This window comes from Pezoporus flaviventris, unplaced genomic scaffold, assembly GCF_033815535.1.
Source record: "Pezoporus flaviventris isolate CSIRO_AGI_PZ_B2104156 unplaced genomic scaffold, CSIRO_AGI_Pfla_v1 ptg000002l, whole genome shotgun sequence".
Lineage (NCBI taxonomy): Eukaryota > Metazoa > Chordata > Aves > Psittaciformes > Psittacidae > Pezoporus > Pezoporus flaviventris.
The window spans coordinates 10,745,794-10,767,793 of NW_026892550.1; the positions used below are offsets into that span (position 1 = coordinate 10,745,794).

General features: G+C 37.1%; 1 protein-coding gene across 4 annotated transcripts in view; it reads right to left on the reverse strand.

The window, feature by feature from the left end:
• SLC2A9 (solute carrier family 2 member 9) overlaps positions 1–22,000 on the reverse strand; it is a 122,736-nt gene that overhangs the window by 37,827 nt on the left and 62,909 nt on the right. For all 4 annotated transcript variants that reach the window (XM_061469172.1, XM_061469169.1, XM_061469161.1 and 1 more), the window contains 3 exons: positions 16,744–16,931; positions 11,754–11,864; positions 1,245–1,346 (listed from right to left, as the gene is read on the reverse strand). In XM_061469172.1, the coding sequence (XP_061325156.1) occupies positions 1,245–1,346; positions 11,754–11,864; positions 16,744–16,931 (401 nt within the window). The remainder of the gene's footprint in view (positions 1–1,244; positions 1,347–11,753; positions 11,865–16,743; positions 16,932–22,000) is intronic.

Genomic DNA, 22,000 nt, shown 5'->3' on the forward strand with positions numbered 1-22,000 from the left:
AGATATATCAGAATTACGCATTCTGGAGTTTTCACCAGAATGCAGATCTGTAAAGGCACTGAGAGCAGGAACAAATATGAAGTAGATACAAATTGCTCTGAGGTCAAGCTTATTTGTACCCTGGTCCTTTGTCCAAAGCAAATCAATAATACTTAACAGATTGAGACACTTCTGAGAAGAAGTAAAACTGAAATGCACCCAGACTTCGGAGATATACAATTGCTGAAGGTCCTCAGACATTAAACTGGGTTTTAAAAGGCTTGGAAGTGAATTTTTTACTCAGCATACAAAACCTTCAATAGCAACTCTCTTCTGGAGAGCTGTCCTATAGCTGTCATGACAGGCATGTGAAGTAAAGCTTTATTGTGTGGTACATACGGGTAAGTCAAATAAAACTTTGCAATGGTGTGGCATACATCTGCTAGTCAAACTGACTTACTGGCTCTCTTTAGCCACGAAACAAGATTTTAAAGTCAGATTAATAGCAAGACACAGGAATCAACGACAACAGAGAAACAACTTGAAAGACCACTCAAACCCATGCCATTGCAGACGTCGGTTTTACTTCTCAAAGGCCCTCAGGAACAGAAAGAAAATGCATTGTTACAGAAATGGAAGCTAAACAAGAAAAAATGAGTTGGCATCAGTATTTAGATTGGTTTAATAATCCTCCTCTGACCATTTGAAATAGCTAGGGAACTTACTGCTAATAAGAGCTGAGAACCTAATGCAAATGTTCTGTGAAGTCTAAGTCTTTCAATTTTCAAAAAATTATCATAAATGTAATTTGAAAGAAGAAGTAAACATGGACATTTTTTATTACTGGAAAAAACATCCAAACCTAAGAATAAGGGTGACATATAAAGTATGAAAGAAATCTCAAGAAGACTGCATCACAAATAAAGATAAAAGCATGCAATATGGGTAAACTATTTACCCAACTATGGGTAAAATTGTCTTTGTAATAGTTCATGATATAAATGCATAAATCTGAGATTTATGCATTCAGGAGACTGAATGTGGCAAAGCTCCTATGGCTTTTTAATGTAAAAGCTGCTATGGCTGCCCATAGTGCTTTGAAACCAACAGATTCATAAATAAGCAAAAGGCAGACGTTTCAATCCTTATGCCAAACTGATTAAAAGGATTGGCTTATATAGAAATGCTGAGGCAAACTGGTATCAAGCACATTGTGTTTAAAATACAAAAGAGAGAGTAAAAATATGGAGTAACCATGGTGTTACCTGCAAAGTCAGAGAGACGGTAAGTACTGCGAAGAAGACAACCATCAACCCAAAACCTCCAATGAGAAGAGGCCTGCGTCCCAGCCGCTCAATAACTAAGCCCTGGAAAACAAAAAGTAGCATTTTATTTTCTTGATAAAGCACTGTAGGACTCAGACCATGTAACACGTTCTTCTAATAAATGTGATCATCAAAACTAAAACCATTAGAGCTGGTTTTATAATGTTTATCGACTGCCATGTGTTCATAATTGCGTTCACAGTTATGATTACACAGTTCAATCTCTTAAAAAAAAAAAAGGCAGCACAGCATCCTTATTTGAGACCATTAAAAAAACTAGGAAATGATCAAAGCAGTACTTGGTATTCATTTTATGCCTGGATTTCCTACTACAGAACAAATATAAACATATAGATAGGAAAAGTGTGCAACTTGTAAATTCAAGATTAGCACCATTAATGTAGTAGATTTCAAAGTTACCAGGACCTTTAGGTTCATGCGTAGCAATTTAATAATAAAACAAGCAGTGTACATTAGCTGTAGAAAATAATTATCATGAAAATAACTATGTGAAGCTTGATTTTTTTCAGCACAGAAATAATTGTACATTGATTGAATCGCTTACAAATTTGCACCAAATGTCAATAATAATGTTTTTAGAATATTTATTTTTTGAATGTCAAAATGTTGAAACAAATTTCAGTCCCTTGTTTTTTGCATTTTGACTATTCTTAATATCAATATCTAATTTAATGTAATTAGAATATCCAGATAAAAGAAATCCACCCATCAGAAAACTGCTCAGATAAGTGATTGTAACACTGATACTGATGCACTCATGCACATTTTGAATTTATATTTAAGACCTGAAGCTAAATCAACTTTGTTAAAAGCAATCACAAAATCTGAATACTTATGTTATAGAAAAGAACACAATGAAGATTTTCTTGAAAAACTGTAGCATGAAACAGTCTGTGTTAGTTTGACTCATTAAATTAGGCTAATATCTATTTTAGGTTGCAACAGCTGATGTACTATTCTTGTTGATAACCACTATAATTACTAATTACAGTTGGCTTTCATGTGAGAAGTATAAAACAATTATACAAAGCCTGAAATATACCAGTTCAAGTAAGTCAAAGTCACAGTCACATAACTGTTTGCCGTTTTTCTGTTTACTGGAGACAGAAATCTGTTTTTGACACATGCTTTGAGCAAAAGATCAAATGAGCAACCAAAATGAAATCTGGAGTAAGGCCCTTAATTCTGTGTGATCATGCGCACCTTTCCACTGTGAGTGTCTAGAAGGCATGTACTAAAGGAAATGACAAAGTCACCCAGGGAAGAAATTGCTTGTGCAACAAGCACTTCTCCCACAACACTGTGTTCAACAGAATGGTTTTAGGCAGGCTTTAAAACATGCCAGTCCTGCACCCTGGACTTCCACACCAGAGATGCACGCTGTGATGCTGCAGAAAGCAACTCTGAGGTGAGCTTTAGCATTCTTTATTTCTTTAAATGAGGAGATAAACTCATTTTCCACAGCCTCCACAGCTTCCATAATAGAATTTATTTCAGAGCCATGTTTAAAATAGACCCGCACTGATGTTATTAACATTTCACATTGTGCTCATGAGGTCTAAATACTCCAAAACTGCAAGTGCTGCACTGTCAAAAGCTCTACAAGATGCCAAGTATTTTCCACTATGATTAACGAATCCATCTTGCAAACACACGTGGCCATACATACATAAAAGACATATCTTATGGCTCTGAGGGACGAAAAGTTATCTGATGGGTTCATAAGAAGACAGAGACTTCTGCAATAGATGCTTCTCGTGTAACTTGATACGAATTACACATTCAGCAATAGATGTTAAAGATGTAATTTGACATACCAGAAAATTTCCCTTATTTTTTTCCAGTTCTGGATTGGTGGTCATGATTAAACAGTCTTGGTGTAACGCCAGCTGGTGGGTTTTGTATTAAAACAGGTTTTCCCCCTTAGAGGGGAAAAAGTTCATAGATGACTCTCACTCAGAACAAAACACAGGAAAAAGTGATAGGTTTTGGTTGTAAAGCTCAATGCAAAGCAAATCCTCATAAGGGAGGGCAGTTTGGACTAAGCCTTCTGAAAAGACATGTATACATTTGTGTTTACACTGAGAATAAGTAGTGTGGACATATTTGGCAAATCTAGGTTGATTGGTGAGGCACTCCCAGTTTTCACTGAGACCAGCCAAGCACAGATACAGTTACAGCAGATCTGTGGGTCCATATTTATAAAGAACAGAATGACAGTTTTTAATACACTTTAAATCTTTTTTATTCAGAGACAATTTGGGAAGAAGTAAACCAAATCCATGTGTAATCATTCTTTTCCCTCAGCTGATGCCAAGTTTCCCAAGCATTCATCATTGTTATTTATTTAGTATAGTAGCAATAAGGAACTTTAATGCTTCAGCTTCTGGGCATTCCCTACAGTTTCTGCCCCAAAGAATCTGTAGTTACAATTCTTGGTGACATTTCTTGTGAATTACGGAATGGACCAACTTTATTCACTGGAAAAATAAGTAGGAATTCTGTCTTTCTCCAGAGGGACACTACGATGTACCAGAATTGCTGGAAATTCTATAATCATTTCCAAAGTTGATACAAAGTTAAGTACACTAACAACACTAATAAATCTAGGAAATAGAGCCTTGGAAGGTTTCGCGATTAGACAAGATTAACTTGTGCAATTATGAGGAGAGAAAAGCCTGCTTCCATTTTAAGGCTGAAAACACCTCCAGTTTGTTCAGACCTGTGACCTACCTCTTGTGTTTCCAGTTCCAGCCCAACAAAACACATCTGTTTATGGCACAAAATTGAATGAGGCATACCAGCCTCTGCCAGAATGGGATGCTACACAGAATCAACCTCTTGAGAAGCCAAGCACAACAATCAAAAGCACACACCCTACCTGGTTATAAATTACAAAGCTGTGGTCTTATGAAAGGCAGAATGTGTGTTTGGAAGGACATGGGTCTGTGCCTTTGCTGGTCAGGATGCAATGCAGAAGTATTACAGTGCCCTTTGGCAGATCAAAGTTGTTTAACTGGGAGCCAATCCACAAAAAAGAAAAGCCTCTCAGGAAGCACCATCTTTCATCAAGGCCAAACAAGGTTTTTTGAATCATTTAAACACACAGATGCTGTAACAGCCAGTCTGTTGAGCTGCTTAGCTCTACAGTATTTCTAATTAAAATTTGATTTCTTTTTGAGGATTTCTTAAGGAAACCTATGACAGTACATCAGTACCTCAAATTTCTCTGCTGAATTTTTTGTTCCTCTTTTCTTGATGGAAAAAAAGCTCAGTTAAACCCTGAATTTTCAGCAAATACTTGAAAAGAAAGGACTAACGTCTTCTATAACAGCAAGTTTCCCGGTGAAAAAAAAATGTTGGTTTTGGGGTTATAAACAGAAAACAACTTCATTTTTACTTATGATTATACAAATCCAAAACTCATTAACTTGCAAAACCCACTAGGATGCTTATGAGTCATAAGAAATTGAAGATGATTCACTAGTTTTCAAGTACTTATAGTTCTGAATGTTTCACTGCTACGCACTGGTAACTGTTACAACATGTTGTATAAATGTTATATATGTTACAAGATCCATAACAAGTCAAAATATACTATATGGTAGAGTAAATGACATAACAAGAAATTCAGTATATGCACAAGTGCAGTTAAAAAAAAAAAAAGAATTGCATCTGTTTTCTGTGATAGCACACTGAGTTATTTGCCCAACTGTGTAGGCTGATACCTGTTTAATGTGCGATCATAAACATGCATTTGGAGAAGCCTATACCCACTCATGGTGAATTACTGAAAATGTGTATAAAAAAAGCATTGCAACCACTATTCTCTCAGCACAAATATTTGGTGATAATAAGGCAACTGATATGCAAACTATGTTAACAGTTCACACAAGTCACTTCTGTCTGGCAGGAAACACTTGTGAATAAAGTTTAAAAAGCAAATGTCAGTTTTTTCACTTGAGTCATCTGCAGATACTGGGGCTGACATAATGAAAGCAGAGTGCATTAAAAAAGATCAGACAAGCTTCTCTGGGTAAAATGAATGTGTAAGCAAGTTCTACAGCCCAAATGGGAGGTCACTGAATAATATTCCATACTTATTCTCTGGCCCTAAATTATACTAAGAAAACACTATCAGATTTTCTTGATGTCTCAGTTCTGTAAGGCAGTTTGAACTATATGCTCATGTTAAAGGGTAGTCACACTTTTTTCTCATGTATTTTGGATATAGGTCTGAGTAAGACATGTCTAGATTCAGAATTAATGTGACAAGCTAACTCTGTGTTATTTCCATTTTAAACAGCAGGATTAAAATGGATAATCACATTTATATCACTGTCATGTCTATTTATGACACAATGTGTAGTATCTTGAATCCAGGAAGAGGAGAGGAACAGAAGACTGAGTGTTACAAATTGTGGGATTTTTTATTTATATTTTTATGTATATCCATTTGTCTACTATATGAATGATGCAATTATAAAACAAAGAAATGGGCTATTTTATGTAAGTACAGAATTTAGAGACCTAGCACCAAGTTTGACTACATGAGCACAAGCCTTAAATAAATCTGCGCCTACCCTACTCTCACATCAGTTTGTTTTATCTGTGTTAATGCCACAGTAGGGTAAGAGTCTATACATCTTCTGTAGGTGTCAGGCTAGGGATTGCTATCAACAAAGGGTGAAACTGACTGCTAAAATTCCAAGTTCAGTCTGAACTAATTTGCAGTAAAGCATCCTTAATCAGCTTCACTTGGCAGTGAAATTTTCCATTCACTATGAGAGGGTCTCCATACTCAATGCCTTCCAGACCAGCATGACAAAGATAGCTTATGCAGGGATTCATTCTAACTGTCTGCTTTCCCCTCAGCAGTGACCGGCAACAGCCCTTAGAGCAGCACAAAAAACTCCCATTACCTTATTCCTATTATATCCCTTCAGTAAATTATGCATACTTTATAAGCAAAGCTTGTTCTGTTGATGATTTGTTGAAAGCACTAAGTTCGTGTCAGTTTCATGTAGCCAAGGCTAGACTAGATCTTGACCATGGTCTATGACAGGTTATTGTGGCTGTGGCTTTATTTTTGAATGATGGTATTCGAATGCCTGATGCAGATCATCTTGAATAGAATGGGGGAAAAATTACTTAAAGCCATTTTTTTTTAAACATTCAACAGCAGGATATAAGTCTCTAAAGCCTTCAGCTTCTGAATATACCATGCAGGAGAATTTGTACTACATAAATGCAGTCTATAACTATAACTTAGTCCTACTATAGCTTAGGTCTTACAAGTGACATAAGATATACCTTCATAAGGAGACTTTTTGTCCTAGGAGGCAAGACATGGTTGCTTCAACACATGTAATCTTTGTCCATCCAAAAGCCCAAGTGTGATAAAATGATTTGGAGATGCATGGAGACCTCATAGCAGCCTTCTAGTATCTGAAGGGGGCCTACAAGTATGCTGGAGATAGACTCTAATCGGGGATTGTAGTGATAGGACAAGGGGTAATGAGTTCAGTCTTAAACAGGGGAAGCTTAGGTTAGATATAAGGAAGAAATTCTTTACTGTGAGGGCGGTGAGGCACTGGAATGGGTTGCCCAAAGAAGTGGTAAATGCTCCATCCCTGGCAGTGTTCAAGGCCAGGATGGACAGAGACTTTCGTGATATGGTCTAGGGTGAGATGTCCCTGCCCATGGCAGGGGGGTTGGAACAAGCTGATCTTAAGGTCCTTTCCAACCCAGAACATTCTATCATTCTATGATTCTATGGTTAAGAAGGAATAATGTTAATGCATTAACACAGTCACACTCTGTGATTCACCCTGCAGTGAAAATGTGCCCACATGCGCTCTGACAGTCAAATACCATGGTCTGTGAAGCTGCTTGGTTGGAATCTCTTTTCTACTCCTGATTCTTTCTGATTACAGTTTGTTCAATACAGTGACTTTTGAGTTCCTCTCTCTGGAAAGTTTGGATAGCACAGTTGGTTATAAAAGGCTCTTTGTAAACTCTCCCATGTTATTAATGGATATTTTTATGATTAATTGACCCAGAACAAAATAGCACAGAATCTCATTTGACATTTCTTTGTATGACAGTGAAGTGTTGATAACCACTCTCTAAGAATAGTTTTGCAGTTAGCTGAGCGTTCACACTGATATCATTTCATCCAGCCCACATCTACTGTGTTTTATATTTTTTAATCTCAACACGATGGACTTTTTGATGCAACATGTAAGAAAACCATTGAAATTCACTGGCTTTAGGATGCCCACAAAAGTTGAAAATTCAAAGAAAAAATCCTATCCAGCCTGTTACAGGCCAAGATATTATCTCCTAATTCTGGTACTCCTAGAGCAACATCTTGTCAGAGTGAGAGAAGGAAAAGGGGAAAATGCCATGTCTGCCCCATTCTTACACTCTCAGAATCATAGAATGATTCCTCTGCTCCTCTGCTTACAGCCTATTGGGGATTATGTGTAGGTGAAGGTTGACTCTGGTCTCGTGTGAATGCCACATGGGACTGCATTGAAAGTCTCACTAAAAATCAGATTATATCAAAGCCTCCTATGAACCCTCAAGATTAAAGTATTTGTTACCCCATTTTTTCCACTGGCTGTCACTGGAAGTATTTCTTCATCTTCTAACCCCAGTGAGAGTTTCAATGCATATATATTGCATTACCCTTTAGATACCATGGAGGAAACGTGTTAGGACTGAAAACACCCACTGCAGTGTCTAGAATATCCTTGTTTTAAGATGCACCATGCCCTAAACAAGGAATCCTTTTTTGTATGTTAAAATCTACGAACATTAAAAGAAACACAGACAAGTTGAAGAGCCCTTTCTCATAGCATCCCAAAGCAGAATAAAATTATCTCACCTAAGAAAGCTGACTTCCTTGACTTCTGTGTGATATTGCAGAGGACTTCCTATATTCTTTTATGATCTACTACTGATAATTCAGTATTTTAACTCATTCCAGACTTTGCTCAGCTTGTCTCTGTCACAGGCTTTCAAAAGCACATTAGTAACACCTTGGTGCATCACCTTATGGAAAATGCTTAAAACATAATCTTCTTAATATAGTCATAGCTAGCCTCTTTCTGTGAACATTCTATAAAGACCAAATGTGGTGTTACAGGTGGCAAAATTGGATGAGGGATGCTTAATTTGAATAATATTTCCTTTTATTCTATGCTGGTTTCATGGCAGGGGGGAATCTTTCTCACGTTTGCTCCTGTCTCCCTTTCCATTCAGCCTGTGCCTTGTCAAAGAAAGGCACTGCCTATTTGTTTTTTCTGTCCCCTAAAACAACTACATTAAATTAACCTCAGTTACTAAGTATTACAAAAAAGCCACAGTAACTAATCTTACTAAAGAATAACTTAGTTTGTGGACTCCCTTTACTGTAGAATTTATAGAACAGTCTTCTAATAAACACAGATTTGCCAGGGAATTACTTAGGTTTACTCCATTCTGCTTTAAAGCACGGCACCAGGTTAGTTACCTTACTGCTGTGACACATCTATGAGTAGGTAGTCTAATCAGTATTTCATTCCAGAGGATACCAAACTTTCAGAAGCAAACTGAAATTTATGGCCTCTCTCATTACAAAGTAGCTTGTCTAGCTAGTCCTCTAAACTGAATCCGTCTTCAGTACCAGGGGTGGAGAATTCTACAACTGACTAAAATTGTATAGAAAGTTTAAGTTGACTACCCAGAGAGAAGCTAGGGCACCAAGTATGCAATGCTACGACACTGGTATCTCATGAAGTAAACTAGGAAGTGATGGTGGAAGCAGAAGTTGCAGCCAAATTATATGAACGAAAGGAAAATGATTGTTTATGTGGCTTTTGCACAAGAGGAAGAGGGATGGAGCTGTAGACAAACATGATACTAGCAGGAATATCACATGATCTGAGGCAATATGAAGCTATAAAAAGAGGATGGGATGTTATCTACCTTTCAAAGACCACATCAGCACTATTACTATTATGCTGCTGCTCCCAGGAGACACATTAAAGGGAAACTTTGAAATGTTTCCAGAGTTTGAATGATATTTTATATGCTAATTATCTCGCAGTTCTATGGAATATATCTACTTCAATCTTTTCCTTAAGAATTCATATAAGGCTTATTAATGGAGCTCATCAATACCTGAGCATTCTTACTGAGGATCAGTCTCATGACCACCTAACATAGCATAATGATTAGAGATACTACATTATTTCACTGTGGACCTCCCCAATAGCCATTTTATTTACAAGATCAAAACTTCACCTCTATTAGACAGAAGGATCTACTGAAATCCTGGAATTATTGTTAGTAAATTCTGGTTTCTGCTAGCAAGCATAATATGTTAAAAAATGCCAGGAAAATTACATTCTCCCCTTGCTTTCTCTTGCTTCTTCCCTGTTTCCCTCTGAGTAAAACATAAGACATGCAACTGACTGAATATTGAATGCTGTCAAATACATAAAAACAAAACAAAACAACAGCAAAAAGAGCATCTGAGAGGTGGAAGTGGATGGAAATCCCTATCCTTATTTTTAGGCATGAAAAGAATTTTTAGAAAGTTACTTGTAGAAATCAGAAGCTGCAAAACCTTCAACAGAAAAAAAAAAACAAACACCCCACATTCATGCTGTTATTCCTTTAAATAGCAGCAATGAAACATTTATAAAGATCACTGAAATAAAATTAAGGCTACAGAGCAGCATTTCTCTTGAACTGAAAGAGCAAATTTGAAGGGAGCAGAGATACTGGTACATGAACATTTCCAGAGGCATAGCAAGTAGCTTGAACAGAAAAAGTATTAAAATATTGGGCATAGCAGAAGTTAAAACACATACCAGGAACCAAAGCAGACACATCCACCTCATTATGTATGAACAGTGTGCTCTGAATAAGCCTCACAAACTGATAGCAAAGAAGAAACTGAAAAGATAACAGACCTATTTATAGAATGGCTTTAACATTATGAAGTCATCTCCATGTAATTTTAATCTGATGCCACAAAAAGAGAGGTGTATTCTTCACTTAAATCACTGACAGGATTATCAGTATTATTTTTACATGTATTTTAAACAAAGAAACATTTCTGCAGTATCAGAAAGAAGAAACAGCAGGAGGTAAGGATTTCCATACTTCATTATTTCCACCTATTAAAAAGATTGTCCTTGTAATTAAAAAACAGAAATAGATTTGTAGAAATTCAGAAAGACCAGCAGAAGACCTTTGTGACCTTTGAGAGTTCTTACGTCCTAGACTATAAGAAGATATGTTTGATATCTGGATTTAGTTTAACACTTTGCAGGTCATAAACAGTTGCTCTGCCACTGGAAAAGATTTTTTTGCCAAAACCATTTCTGATATTTAAAAACGCTTGTCTTATGTGTCCAGTGTTGTGAGAATACATTTGTTATAGAATATATGAGGATAAGGAAAAATTCTAACAAAGAAAGGAGTATTTGCTTGTTTGCAGCTTTTCATTCCAAAGACTTCTCCCATTGTTTATTTATTACAGTGCAAACAGAAAAATATTTCCTTTAGCAGTTAATTGTTTATTCACCTACTAAAACTTTCAGGTTTAGTTTGCTCATTCACTGTATTTCTTTTTTATACGGTCATGTTGAAATAGGAAAGAAAAGAAAAAGATATGCATGGATAATTTTTTCTACTAATATCTGCTATGCTCAGTGCATAACAAATGTATGACCTACTCAGGAGCTCACATGTTATGAAAGGATGCCTGCTTGACCTCAGTGAATAAGATGGCAGAATTTAACACAACATGGAACAGACTTGTGCAACGGTGCTGGCTTATTTTTGCACCAAGCACAGTTACAAACTTTTACTCCTATACTTTTAAATGGTTGAAGAATTTTCCTCACTATTCATAAGCTGCTATAGAAAACATGTCATTAAAACATGCCCAGTAAGACATATGGCTGTTTCTGCCATCCACATTGAACACACCTAGCTGTACTATGCCTCAGCTTTCTCCAGCAACACTGCCCTCTTCCCAGCAGGCACACGAGAAGACTGAGATATGAATAAACTGCTACCAGGTAAAGTCATTCTACTGGGTGAAATAATTTATGAGTACTCACTTTATGTATTTGCCATTCCTGACTTCTTCCTCTTCACTCATGCAAAGCTTTTCAAGGTACAGACTTTTTATCTCCTTTTATACACCTAGAGAGCATGCAAACCTATGTAGTTTTATACAAACTAGACAACTGGTCTCTTAGGATTAAATCTAGAAATAAATTTTCTATTTTTTCTATTGCTTTATGAAGCATTACACTCAGTCCTCAAGATACTATTCTATTTATATTTTATCCAGTATAAGGAAATAAAATCAGTAATTTAAATATCAAGCATGTAAATGTTTTTTTTTATAACTGTACTTACAGAAAAAACAGCAGCCACAGTTTCAACAGCACCAGTGCTTAGAGTAACATAGGGGATTGTCTTATGATTGATCCCAGCTTCACTAAAGATGCTGTTTGTGTAGTACCAGATCTGTATCAGAGAGAAGAAAATGAGTTGTTAATCATTATGGCTTGAACTACAATATATTGGTATTCAGTTCAAGTATCTGATCTGCCAGACACCAGACTTGTTAAAACAGTGAACATTCCCGAATGACTGAGAGCTGGGCAAAAGAACACATGAAGGGAAGGTGCAAATTTCAGGTGAATTAGTCTCAACACTGCTGTACTTCTGCTTGCAGACCCAGGCAGAATTATAAGCAGCTTTAACTCGATTTAGCTTGATTCACTTTAGGAGTAAATCAAAGAAATTCACTTTAAGCTTGAACCAGCTGATACAAATAGGCTTTGGGTAGCTGAGTCACACCACTGAAAAAGCTGGTTTGGGTGGCTTTATGGGATACTTCAATGGCATGTAACAACAGGGGAGAAAACAGGAAAGAGATGCTGAAAGGCATTGCAGAAACTACTTCTTTTTGCACAGGAGGTGTGAGCTTTATCTCTCACTGCAGTGTGGACATCGGCAGTCAAGTCATCACCCTAATATGTCTTTATTATCAACAGAAAGAGAAGATACCTCTAGAGTGAGAATTGCTTGATGAAAAATAAAAAGCTGCTTTTAGGATGAAAAGAAACATAGGCTAAAAGGATCTGTCACTAGTGGACAGAAACATAGGGAGCACAGGGTTACTAGCTTACAGGAAGTCATTCACGTTTGGTCAGTAAAAACACATCCAGTGGTGACAATATCCAGACAGAGAATATATGGTGGTAATACTCTAAAATAACAAGTCTGGTAAGTATCAGTGTCCCGTTCACATTACATATATAGTATGAAAACCATATAATATTTATGTTGGACTCCAGGTGACAGCAAAGAACTAGCCAAAGATTTTGTTTGCCAAAGTATTCAGCTAGGAGAGACTGCCTTGAAGAGAGAAAAAATAACTGATTTACTAGAGAAGATGAAAACCAGCTGAAACAACTGATTATTAGAGAAACTAAAGTTCTAAGCCACAGCTGATTATCTGTGGCAACAAAACTGAAAACCCGAGGCAATGATGGCACTAAACATAAAAGTAGCAGTGGTATTTTTTCCCATGTGTTGTCCATGTGACAAGCCTTATGAGGGCAAGCATTACTAAAGAAAAGGGTTGTCTGATGAATGGAAGTGTATTGATTGCATGAGGAAACCCCTGCTGCCTGTCAGCATGTTATGTACATGCTACATCTGTTCACCAAGCTACTGATTCAGGAGCTTTGTAAAACCAAAAGTCATTCTAAATTTCCAACTAGCCCTTCAGCAAAGGTGCCTGTCCCAGTTCAAAGAAGAAAATCCACTCATCTAACATAAAGCAAAAGAAAACAAAATACCAAGGAATAAAGGGTCAGCTGTATCACCTTACACATAAAGATAAGCTGACTGAAGACTTTTATGCCTACTGCTGGCACATCGGCTCTCACCAGAATAGATGCAGGGACAATAAGTGACAGCAGCAAACTTCTCTATATGAAGTAATCTGCTTTCATGTAGCGTGCACTGGTGTTAACTGTGCATTTCATTGGCTTGCCGATACAGAGCTGACTGAAACAAAACCAAGATCAGCTCCAAAGTCCCTCTGAAATATTTATGCCCATTGATAATTTTTTTGGGACCCTGTACAACCTATTCACCCCCTGTACACCTACACAGTATATAAGGAAAGCAAGCTAACACAAAACCAAGATAAAAGTTATTTTTATTTCTCCATACTATAAGATTGAATAATTTATGCAATCAAAGTTAGAAACCATGTAATTTAGGTATTTCATTCTTGATACCAGTTTTGCATAGAAGATAGAGCTTCTAAAAATGATGTCGATATTGCAGACCTTGAAAGAATAAAAGATGCCAAAGAGCCACTTAATCAGACAGCTCCTGAATGCAATTTGCCAAAATGTAACAACTAGAACATAAGATGTTTCACAAGTGGTTTTACAGCATGACTGACCACTGAGAGTAAGAGTGATGATAACACAGCTAGATTAAAAAACTAGCAGAGCAAAGACAGATGAGGTTCACTCACAGTTACTAGCTTCTGTAGCAGCATAAAAATAAATTAGGGTAAAAATTAATATGATGTACACATTTCAAAACAGTAAAAGTGAATATTTTTCAGCCTGTGTATCATTAAACAGGAAATACACTGCTCTAGGATATTACTGAGGCAAACTGACTAGGCTAATGATGACTTCTATTTTCACTTATGTTAATTTTCTAACGTGTTTTTTGAGGTGGAAGATGGATAAATTTTTTATGCATGCTATGTGTCATGGATAAATTTCATCAGATTAAGAGACTAAATTAGATTCATTTATTTATGTCAATTTAGGTCACACTGTCTGGTATGCCATTATAACTGAATGTCTTAATAAGTTCAGGGCTTCACTGTGGAAAATGTACCATATTTAAGCAAACCAAATTTTATTGTAAAGTAAAATCCTTAACAGGAAGCAAGATGTTCTTGTTTCCTGTTCTCAGATACCAGCAGGACGATTACAGAAGTCTGCCAGTTGGTGATTTCCTAAGAGAGTGACCTGAGACTCTCACCTGAAAGAAGTCCAACTTTCCTATATGCCCTCCCCAGATGGTAGTTGTGGAAAAGAGCAGATTGATTAGTGAGACACTACAGACAAAGCAAATGATGGGAGAAATGAGTTAGAAGGAAGTGTTCACAGCCAGTTAAACCTTGTTGATGCTGGCTCACACCCAGCAGGTAATTTCAGAGGCAGTCAGGCAAACCAAGATCTGGGTTCAGCAGCACCTGTCACACCTGTACCTGCCTCTATCTCTGAGCTTCAGGTGACTTGAGAAGCATCAGCCAGGAAAACCATGCAAAAGAAACAAGGAATTGAAACCTGGTCTCTTAATCAAGTGGTCCAGTTATTTCTCTTAAATTCTCTTATAATTTCCTTGGGTTTACTATTAAATATTACTATTAACTATATAATAATCAATTTCAGAACACAATTTTGTGTGAATATTTTTGTGTGTGTGTCTTTAGTGACATTGCGCAGGAGTAGAGTCAAAGTAGTAATAAAAAAAAGGTAAGGCTTGAAACAGCCAACTTAACACACAGGTTTCCTGACAAAGACATCTCTTCTGAGACATATGTTCAGAAAGCAGCCACACAATGGCACTTTAAAAAAATTCTGGCATCTGTTTTAGACTGGACACATTTCACTATCCCCCCACATCCTCACTCCAGCAATGAGAGTGTGGCTTTGGTCTGCCATGGAATAATGGACAATTTCTGTCATCTATCAAATATCCTCAAAGCCATTAAAATCTTATTTTCCCTGAAAAATTAGCTGTGGCCTTTTTTGTCTTTAAAGCAATGTGCTTTATTATGTGAACAGTCTGTTTCTCACAGTAAGTGTCCTTTTGGTTCACCTATGCGTTGATAAGTCTTAGAAAGACTGCATGACAAGATAATTCTATTTCTTTTCTTAAAAAATTATCCATAGTGAGGACAAAATAACCTGTCATTAGCACTGAAATCCTACAATTACAAGTTAACACCACCTATACAAATGTTTTTATAGTTCAGCCCACAGTATGAAAAAATCTTCTAGTTCCATCCTAGTATTTTGTTAGTAAGTTTTAGATAACAGAGTTCTAATTGCATTTAACTTTTAAATGGTCTTGGACAAATTACTCTGTAACTTTGTATTAGGATTTTTAAAGTAATAGAGATACCTGAGATAAGTTTGAACTGGTTGTCTTATATATCAGAAGAATTTACACGTATTATCACTGATTAGCTGGGGGGGGTAAAGGAGGTGGGGAAACAAGCTGAAGTATGCTGTAATGCACAAAGCCACAGAAAGCTCTTTCCAGCAGCAACAGTATTGCCTTTCATATATGTAAGCAATTAATGCCTTTGAACTGTGATAAAACCCTGTTTTGCTTTGTGGTGCTTTATGAGAACATTTGTGTTGTGCAATGTAGAGCATCTAAGCCTGATGTCACAGGCTGCAGGAAAGAACGTTCTGTCTGGATGTAAAGAGAACTCCTTTCACAGTGTAAGGTATGCAAACACATAGCACAGATTGCCCAGGGAGGTTATGGACTCTTCACCCATGGATTTATTGAACTCAATTGTAGAATGCCCTCAGTAGCCGGAACCAGCCCCACAGTCAGTCCTGCCCCTGGCCAGGACTTAGACCAGATGACCTCCAAAGAGCCCTTCCAACCTAAATTGTCCTGTGGCCCTTTCCTAGCTGATGCAACAGGCTCAGACAGATGAAAAAGGAGACTTTGATGTCATCAGACACATTAATGGTCAACAGGACTTTTTGCTATTGACTGTTCTGTGTCTTTTTTCCTCTTTTGCTCCACTTTCTGGCATATTGAAGTGCAGCTTATTATTCCAATGTAAGAAACAACAAAAATCAAACACCCTGTAAAACATCTTAAAATCACTTCCAGGAACTTCCACTGACTTCTTTAAGTATAGAACTGAGTTAATTTAAGCAGAAATGTCCACTGAAAAGACCAAGTTTACCTAACATGGACAAACATGGGGGATATCAGACCAGATCTTAACTGACCAGAAGAAACAAAGAATCAGGGTATCAGAAGCAGAAGCCGCACACTCTATCATTGCTGATCTGTGCTACCTTTTTATGTCTTCCTTCAAAGTTACCACAACATGGTTTCTCTCCCCCTCTTTTTTTTTTGTTTAAGAAACCCCAACAAGCAATACAGAACTTTGTGGACCTTCCCACAACTGGGTAACAAAATCACTACTAACAAAAAACAGCCAAAAATGAAAGTCATAGAGATTGCTGAATGGTACAGCATGAACCTTGTATTAACAAGAAAGAAGCACCCTGGGAGATGTCATGGCCTGAAGAAGAGCACTTACAGCATTTAGCCCACAGAGCTGGTAACAGGCCATGGTGATGACCACGGTAATGACCTGCCATCGTATCGCACGTGTTCTCAGGAGCTGAAGAACCGACACTAACTTGGTGTTTCTTTGGACTCGAGACTCTGCCAAAACTTCCTCTACTTCATGAGACACGTCTTCTTTCCCAAGGAAGGTCTGAAATGCTATAAAGAGAGGACATGTATTTTAGGCCATATGTTTGTCACCATGTGCATTTGTAATAGACTTGTTTCATAGGAATGGAAACCTGTGACAAAAGTAGGAGACACGCATGGGCTACAACTTAAATATTCTTCTGTCAACAGTATCATTCTGCTCTGAATATGATCTGGCTCATCTGTATAATTGGACTCAGATACCGCAACAAGAATATAAATTATTTGGCACCCTATCAGACTCCCTTACATTATTTCATATATAATATAGTTGAAGTGCAGAGTCAAAACCATGTCAATCTGAAAAAAGAGTTTAATAGTAAAGCAGTTGTGAACATTATTTGACTTGGCTACTTCTGCAGCCTAATAACATAGCAGACCCCATTGCTGGAGATAGATAGCATAAAGAAGTAATAAGATATAAAAACATATGTAAGTCTGGTAAATCAAGGAAGACATTTGGAACAAATAGCTGTTACTCTTCATACTACCTGTTGTTTTTACTAGCATATAGTCAAGAATTCAATTTGTCAAGATTATTAATATTAAAATGAATTACCCAGAGAGTTCAAGACTTTATCAATGCTGGAGACACAGAAGTGAATGTAGCTGGCAAATGCAAGCAAATAAACCTTGTCTCCTCAGAAAAACATAACATTTAATGTTATAGTATTGTGCATTGAGGAATTCCTGTGATATCCTGCCCCTGGGAATAATAAAAGCTTTCCATCTCGCACCTCATCTAAGAGGTACTACAAACAGATATCTCCTAATGGAGGTGGTGTATCCTCACCAACCTTATTTTACAGGTACTGTATATGCTGATGATACCTTCATCACAATCTTATGAACATACGTACCCCCAGGGGTTGGCTTTTTAAGAGATGTTGAAAATGCTCATCATCTTGGAACGACTGCAGAGAAACAATTGCATTACACATATCCCTGAAACAAGGCTTTGTGACCCAGTAGGATGCTAAGTCTAAAAACAATCCTTTACACAACAGGTCACTAAAAATTGTTATTTTTATTAAGTGAATAAGTTAATTTAGTTCTCCTTAAAGCCAAATATTTTTTTTCCTCTTATCCATAGCTTTGCCTACAAATAAATGACCTTCTAATTTTTCAGTATGCATATTTTACAGTATACATTCTTCTGGGTCCCAAAAAGGACTTGGATGGTCAACAAAGCCAGTAACACTGATTAGCCATGGATAAAATGATCGTACACCAGTTAGGCGTCAGAGACACAAAATTTTAACTTTACCCAGTAGGTGAAAAGGCCAAGTAGAAGCATTTGAATGCTGTGAGGGATAGGACATGCAAATTAACCTGCTGTGTCAGAGTATTCATCTCCATCCCTTTGGTGAATGTTCAATGCTGCACACTCTGCCTGGCTCCCAGTCTGGCGGCACATGGAAAAACCTCAGGGTTTGGGCCAAGATTTTCAGAGGCAGTTAGCATTTCTACTGCATTTTAATGGGCCCAACATGACTCTACTTAACAAGAAGGATGATTTTCTTAAGGGATGAACACTGACCACCTCTGGGTGTTGAGCCAATTCATAACAATTTATTCTGATACCCAGTTTCTCTCTTGGGAGAGGAGAGGTCAGAATGTTTAAATCTCTCAGAAACAGCATGAGATTTATCTTTTCATGCAGGCTTACAGTCAGAAATGAGTTAACTAATTCAGACCTCAGAACCGAGAATTTAAATTGCTGAGTTCCACCCCTGGGCCACTGCTCATTTATTGTTAAATGACATGCTAAACACTCATTAAAATGAGTGTGATGTGTTTAAAGAAACTGATGAGAAATGTAAAATTAGAATAATGTGTGCCTTTGTTATTTTAAAGTCAATGTCTCATGCTTAAGTTACGCTTTACTCAGTATTATTATATCATTGATAAAGAGAAGTTCAGATAAAGATGAGATATTTCTATCACCATAGTCATCTTAGAAAAGATTCTCTTGCATTTTTAAGCATCTGATATATCAGCATAAATTAGGTCAGGGCACAATTTTCTCTATTTTGCCTGTCCTTAGATTCCTCAGCATTACTTTAGGCACACAGGTAAAAAAATATAGGTGCAGTCAAGTAAAAAGAAAGCAGTCTGTCTTTATTACACAAGGGAGAGTGCTGTATTTTTAGAGGGAGCAGGAAGTAAAATACTGCAATTACCAAAATTACCAAGTATAAGGCAAAAGAAAAAAAAAACTATAGACACCTGCTTTATTTTTCTACCCACCCTGGTATTAGGACCAGAGACGTAAATGCCACTAGAAAACTTTGATGAACACTTAAAATTACCAAGTCAAGAAATGCTAAGAAAATGCTACTTTATGCATGCATAGTTTGAGTAGACAGCACTCAGTCTTCTTGGAAAAACACATTTCCCTGCTACTCAACACATCTTCAATTTTCTTCCATTAACAGTTTTTCAGTACAGTAAGAATCACAATTTTATGCATAATTAATGTTGAAATAAATTCTGTATTAGCAGGGAGATGGAAAAATTCAAAGGTCTTTCAATGTGTGATGTTCTATTCTATTCATTTTATGTTTTAAACCCCGGCATTACTGGCATTGAGAAGCCCAGCAGTTGTTCCTCTCCTTGATACAATGACTCGGTTCCCTCCATGGCTGGCTGTTTCTCTCTACAGGGGAGTCTTATTTTCATGTCATGCTCAAAACCATCTAAGGAGTTAAAGTTCCAGCAATTTTTAGGCCTTTCCCAGATTTCTTTTTCATTCTCTTGGATCAGAGGTCCTAGATGCTCAGCTTGCAAATGTCAGGATATTGCCTTTATAAATGGCAGAAGTGGTGGATGGTCCCAGTCAAGGGGAAAGGAGCTACAAACCTCTTCAGTTTACACCACCAGTTTTTATTAATTTCAGCTAACTAAAGGCGAAATGCCTGAAACTGGTTCAAAGGTCTGGACAAAATCAGTTGGTACTGTCTTTAAAACCAAACAGGCTTTTAAATTAACAAAGATGGACATCCAAGAACTCAACTCCATGGGGAATTTCTAATTCTTTTTCCACTGTAGTACCTTCAGGACTGTGCAAAGAATTTGGCTGTTATTGTAAAGACTGAATTGACTGTAAACTTTGAGAAGACCTTTTAAAGGATCAAAATGTATTGTGTGGCTTACAAAATAGAGCCAGCCCAAGGCAAGAGGAAGAAAAATAGAGAAGTTGTCACAGGTAGCAGCTTGGGCTTATGCCTTTAAAAACAAAATTGAATGAAAAACCTCATGACTTCATTTTATTGATGATTAAGTATATTAAGCCCAGGGTCTTTTAACACAAAGCTTTGCCTAAGATCTTCTTAAAGAGCATCTTCTTTGGCCACAGTTATTCTGGCCAGTATTCTGGAGGCAGAAAACTGGGGTAGAATGGACCCAGTCAGGTAACTCTTACTGATGCTAGCTGCTGTTGCTGAACAATTGTAGACATAAGAGGTGCCCTGCTGTTTGCCTCAGGACTTGCAAGAAGTTAACCCAACTTCAATGCTTTTGAATTGGATATGTAGTAATTTCCCTGTAGTAACTTCATGTCAACACAAAAATATTTGGCAAAATGAAAAACAGTTATTTTCATATACCACTAATTTTATTAGAACACTGAATAGTCAGAAGAATAATTTAGGTGTACCTTGCTAGAAGATGTTTGAATAGCTATTTAAATTTATCAAAATATTAACTACTAACATGTAGCACAGCAAAATTTAAGAATAAATCTCAAATTTGCTATCCAATTCAGTAAATATAACTGCAAGCAAAAGGCTTTAGGCTTTTCTCATGTGTCAGCTCCTTCTCTTTCCAAGTAAAGGAACACACAGACTTTTGATGAGTTATGATCTAGTTTGGGGTTACATCTTTACCTGTTCTCATGTCTGGCTTCACAGACCATCAATACAAAATAGGCCTGTTCAGGTTCACTTGAAACTAGCCAAGATGTACAACTAAAACAAAATATCCACGTGGCACCCTAAAATATCACAAGAATTGCTAAATCAAGTTATGTCAAAGGTCCAGTGAACACAGCCTCCTTTGTAAAAGACAGGAGCTTTAACAAAAGTTTAAAAACAAAACAGACACACCATGATCACTTAAGCTTTTGGCAGTCAGCAACCATCTGAGATGGAGCCTCTACCATAAGCCAGCAAGTGTAGTAGTTTTGGCTATATTCCTTTCCAATTAGCATAGCTTAAGATGACTGAAAACATACAAAAAAGCACACAGATAAGCAAAAAATAAATCATATATGTCCTTGTTGTAATTTAAATCACTGGATTTGCAGTAATTTCTTCCTGCTGCAACTTTGTTTTTAACATCTCTCTGGTTTTAATGTGTGAGGGCCATGAAGGGCTTTTGCAAAAGCAGATAGCTGATTTTTTCACAATCGGGAATGACCTCACTTTTTTATCACGTGAAAAGGTATAAACTCTAAGCCACCTTTCTAAGAATTCAAATCTACTGTTTTCATTATACCTCTTGTAATGCTCCTTCCATCACCATGGGAGTTCTATTGCGTGACTGAGCACATTGGATGAGCAGATACTGTATGTCACCAGCAGATGTTACTGTGACATTTTATCCAAGTTATTTGACCCTTAGGACATCACAATATTCTTGCTCTCTGGCAAGCTGGGATGCCCCCTGAATTCCATCACTGATTTACATGAACTGCTACTGTAGCTGCATTAAAAATGCAGGTTTCCTCCTTGTAACAGTATTCTTTAAGGGACACATCAACTCTCCAGCTGAAAGTGTTTATAACCAATGTTGCTAGTCTTAAAAGTGTTCTGCCTTATCCTGCTACTGTTACTGTTTTCATTTATACTGCAGCATTGCCACAGTCACAGATCGGGGGTCCACTTAGCACGCAACTAAGACACCTAATATCAAATCCCTGCTCTAGAGCTTGGATGGCAATGTGCAGGATGCAATTACAGCAGCAGGTTTTTTTTTTTTTCTTCCTGTTTCTACCCCTGTTACTCTTCATTCCCACTGCTCTCTAACAGCTGAATAATGATTTCCTTTCAAAGTCCTCCTCAACCATTTAAATACCC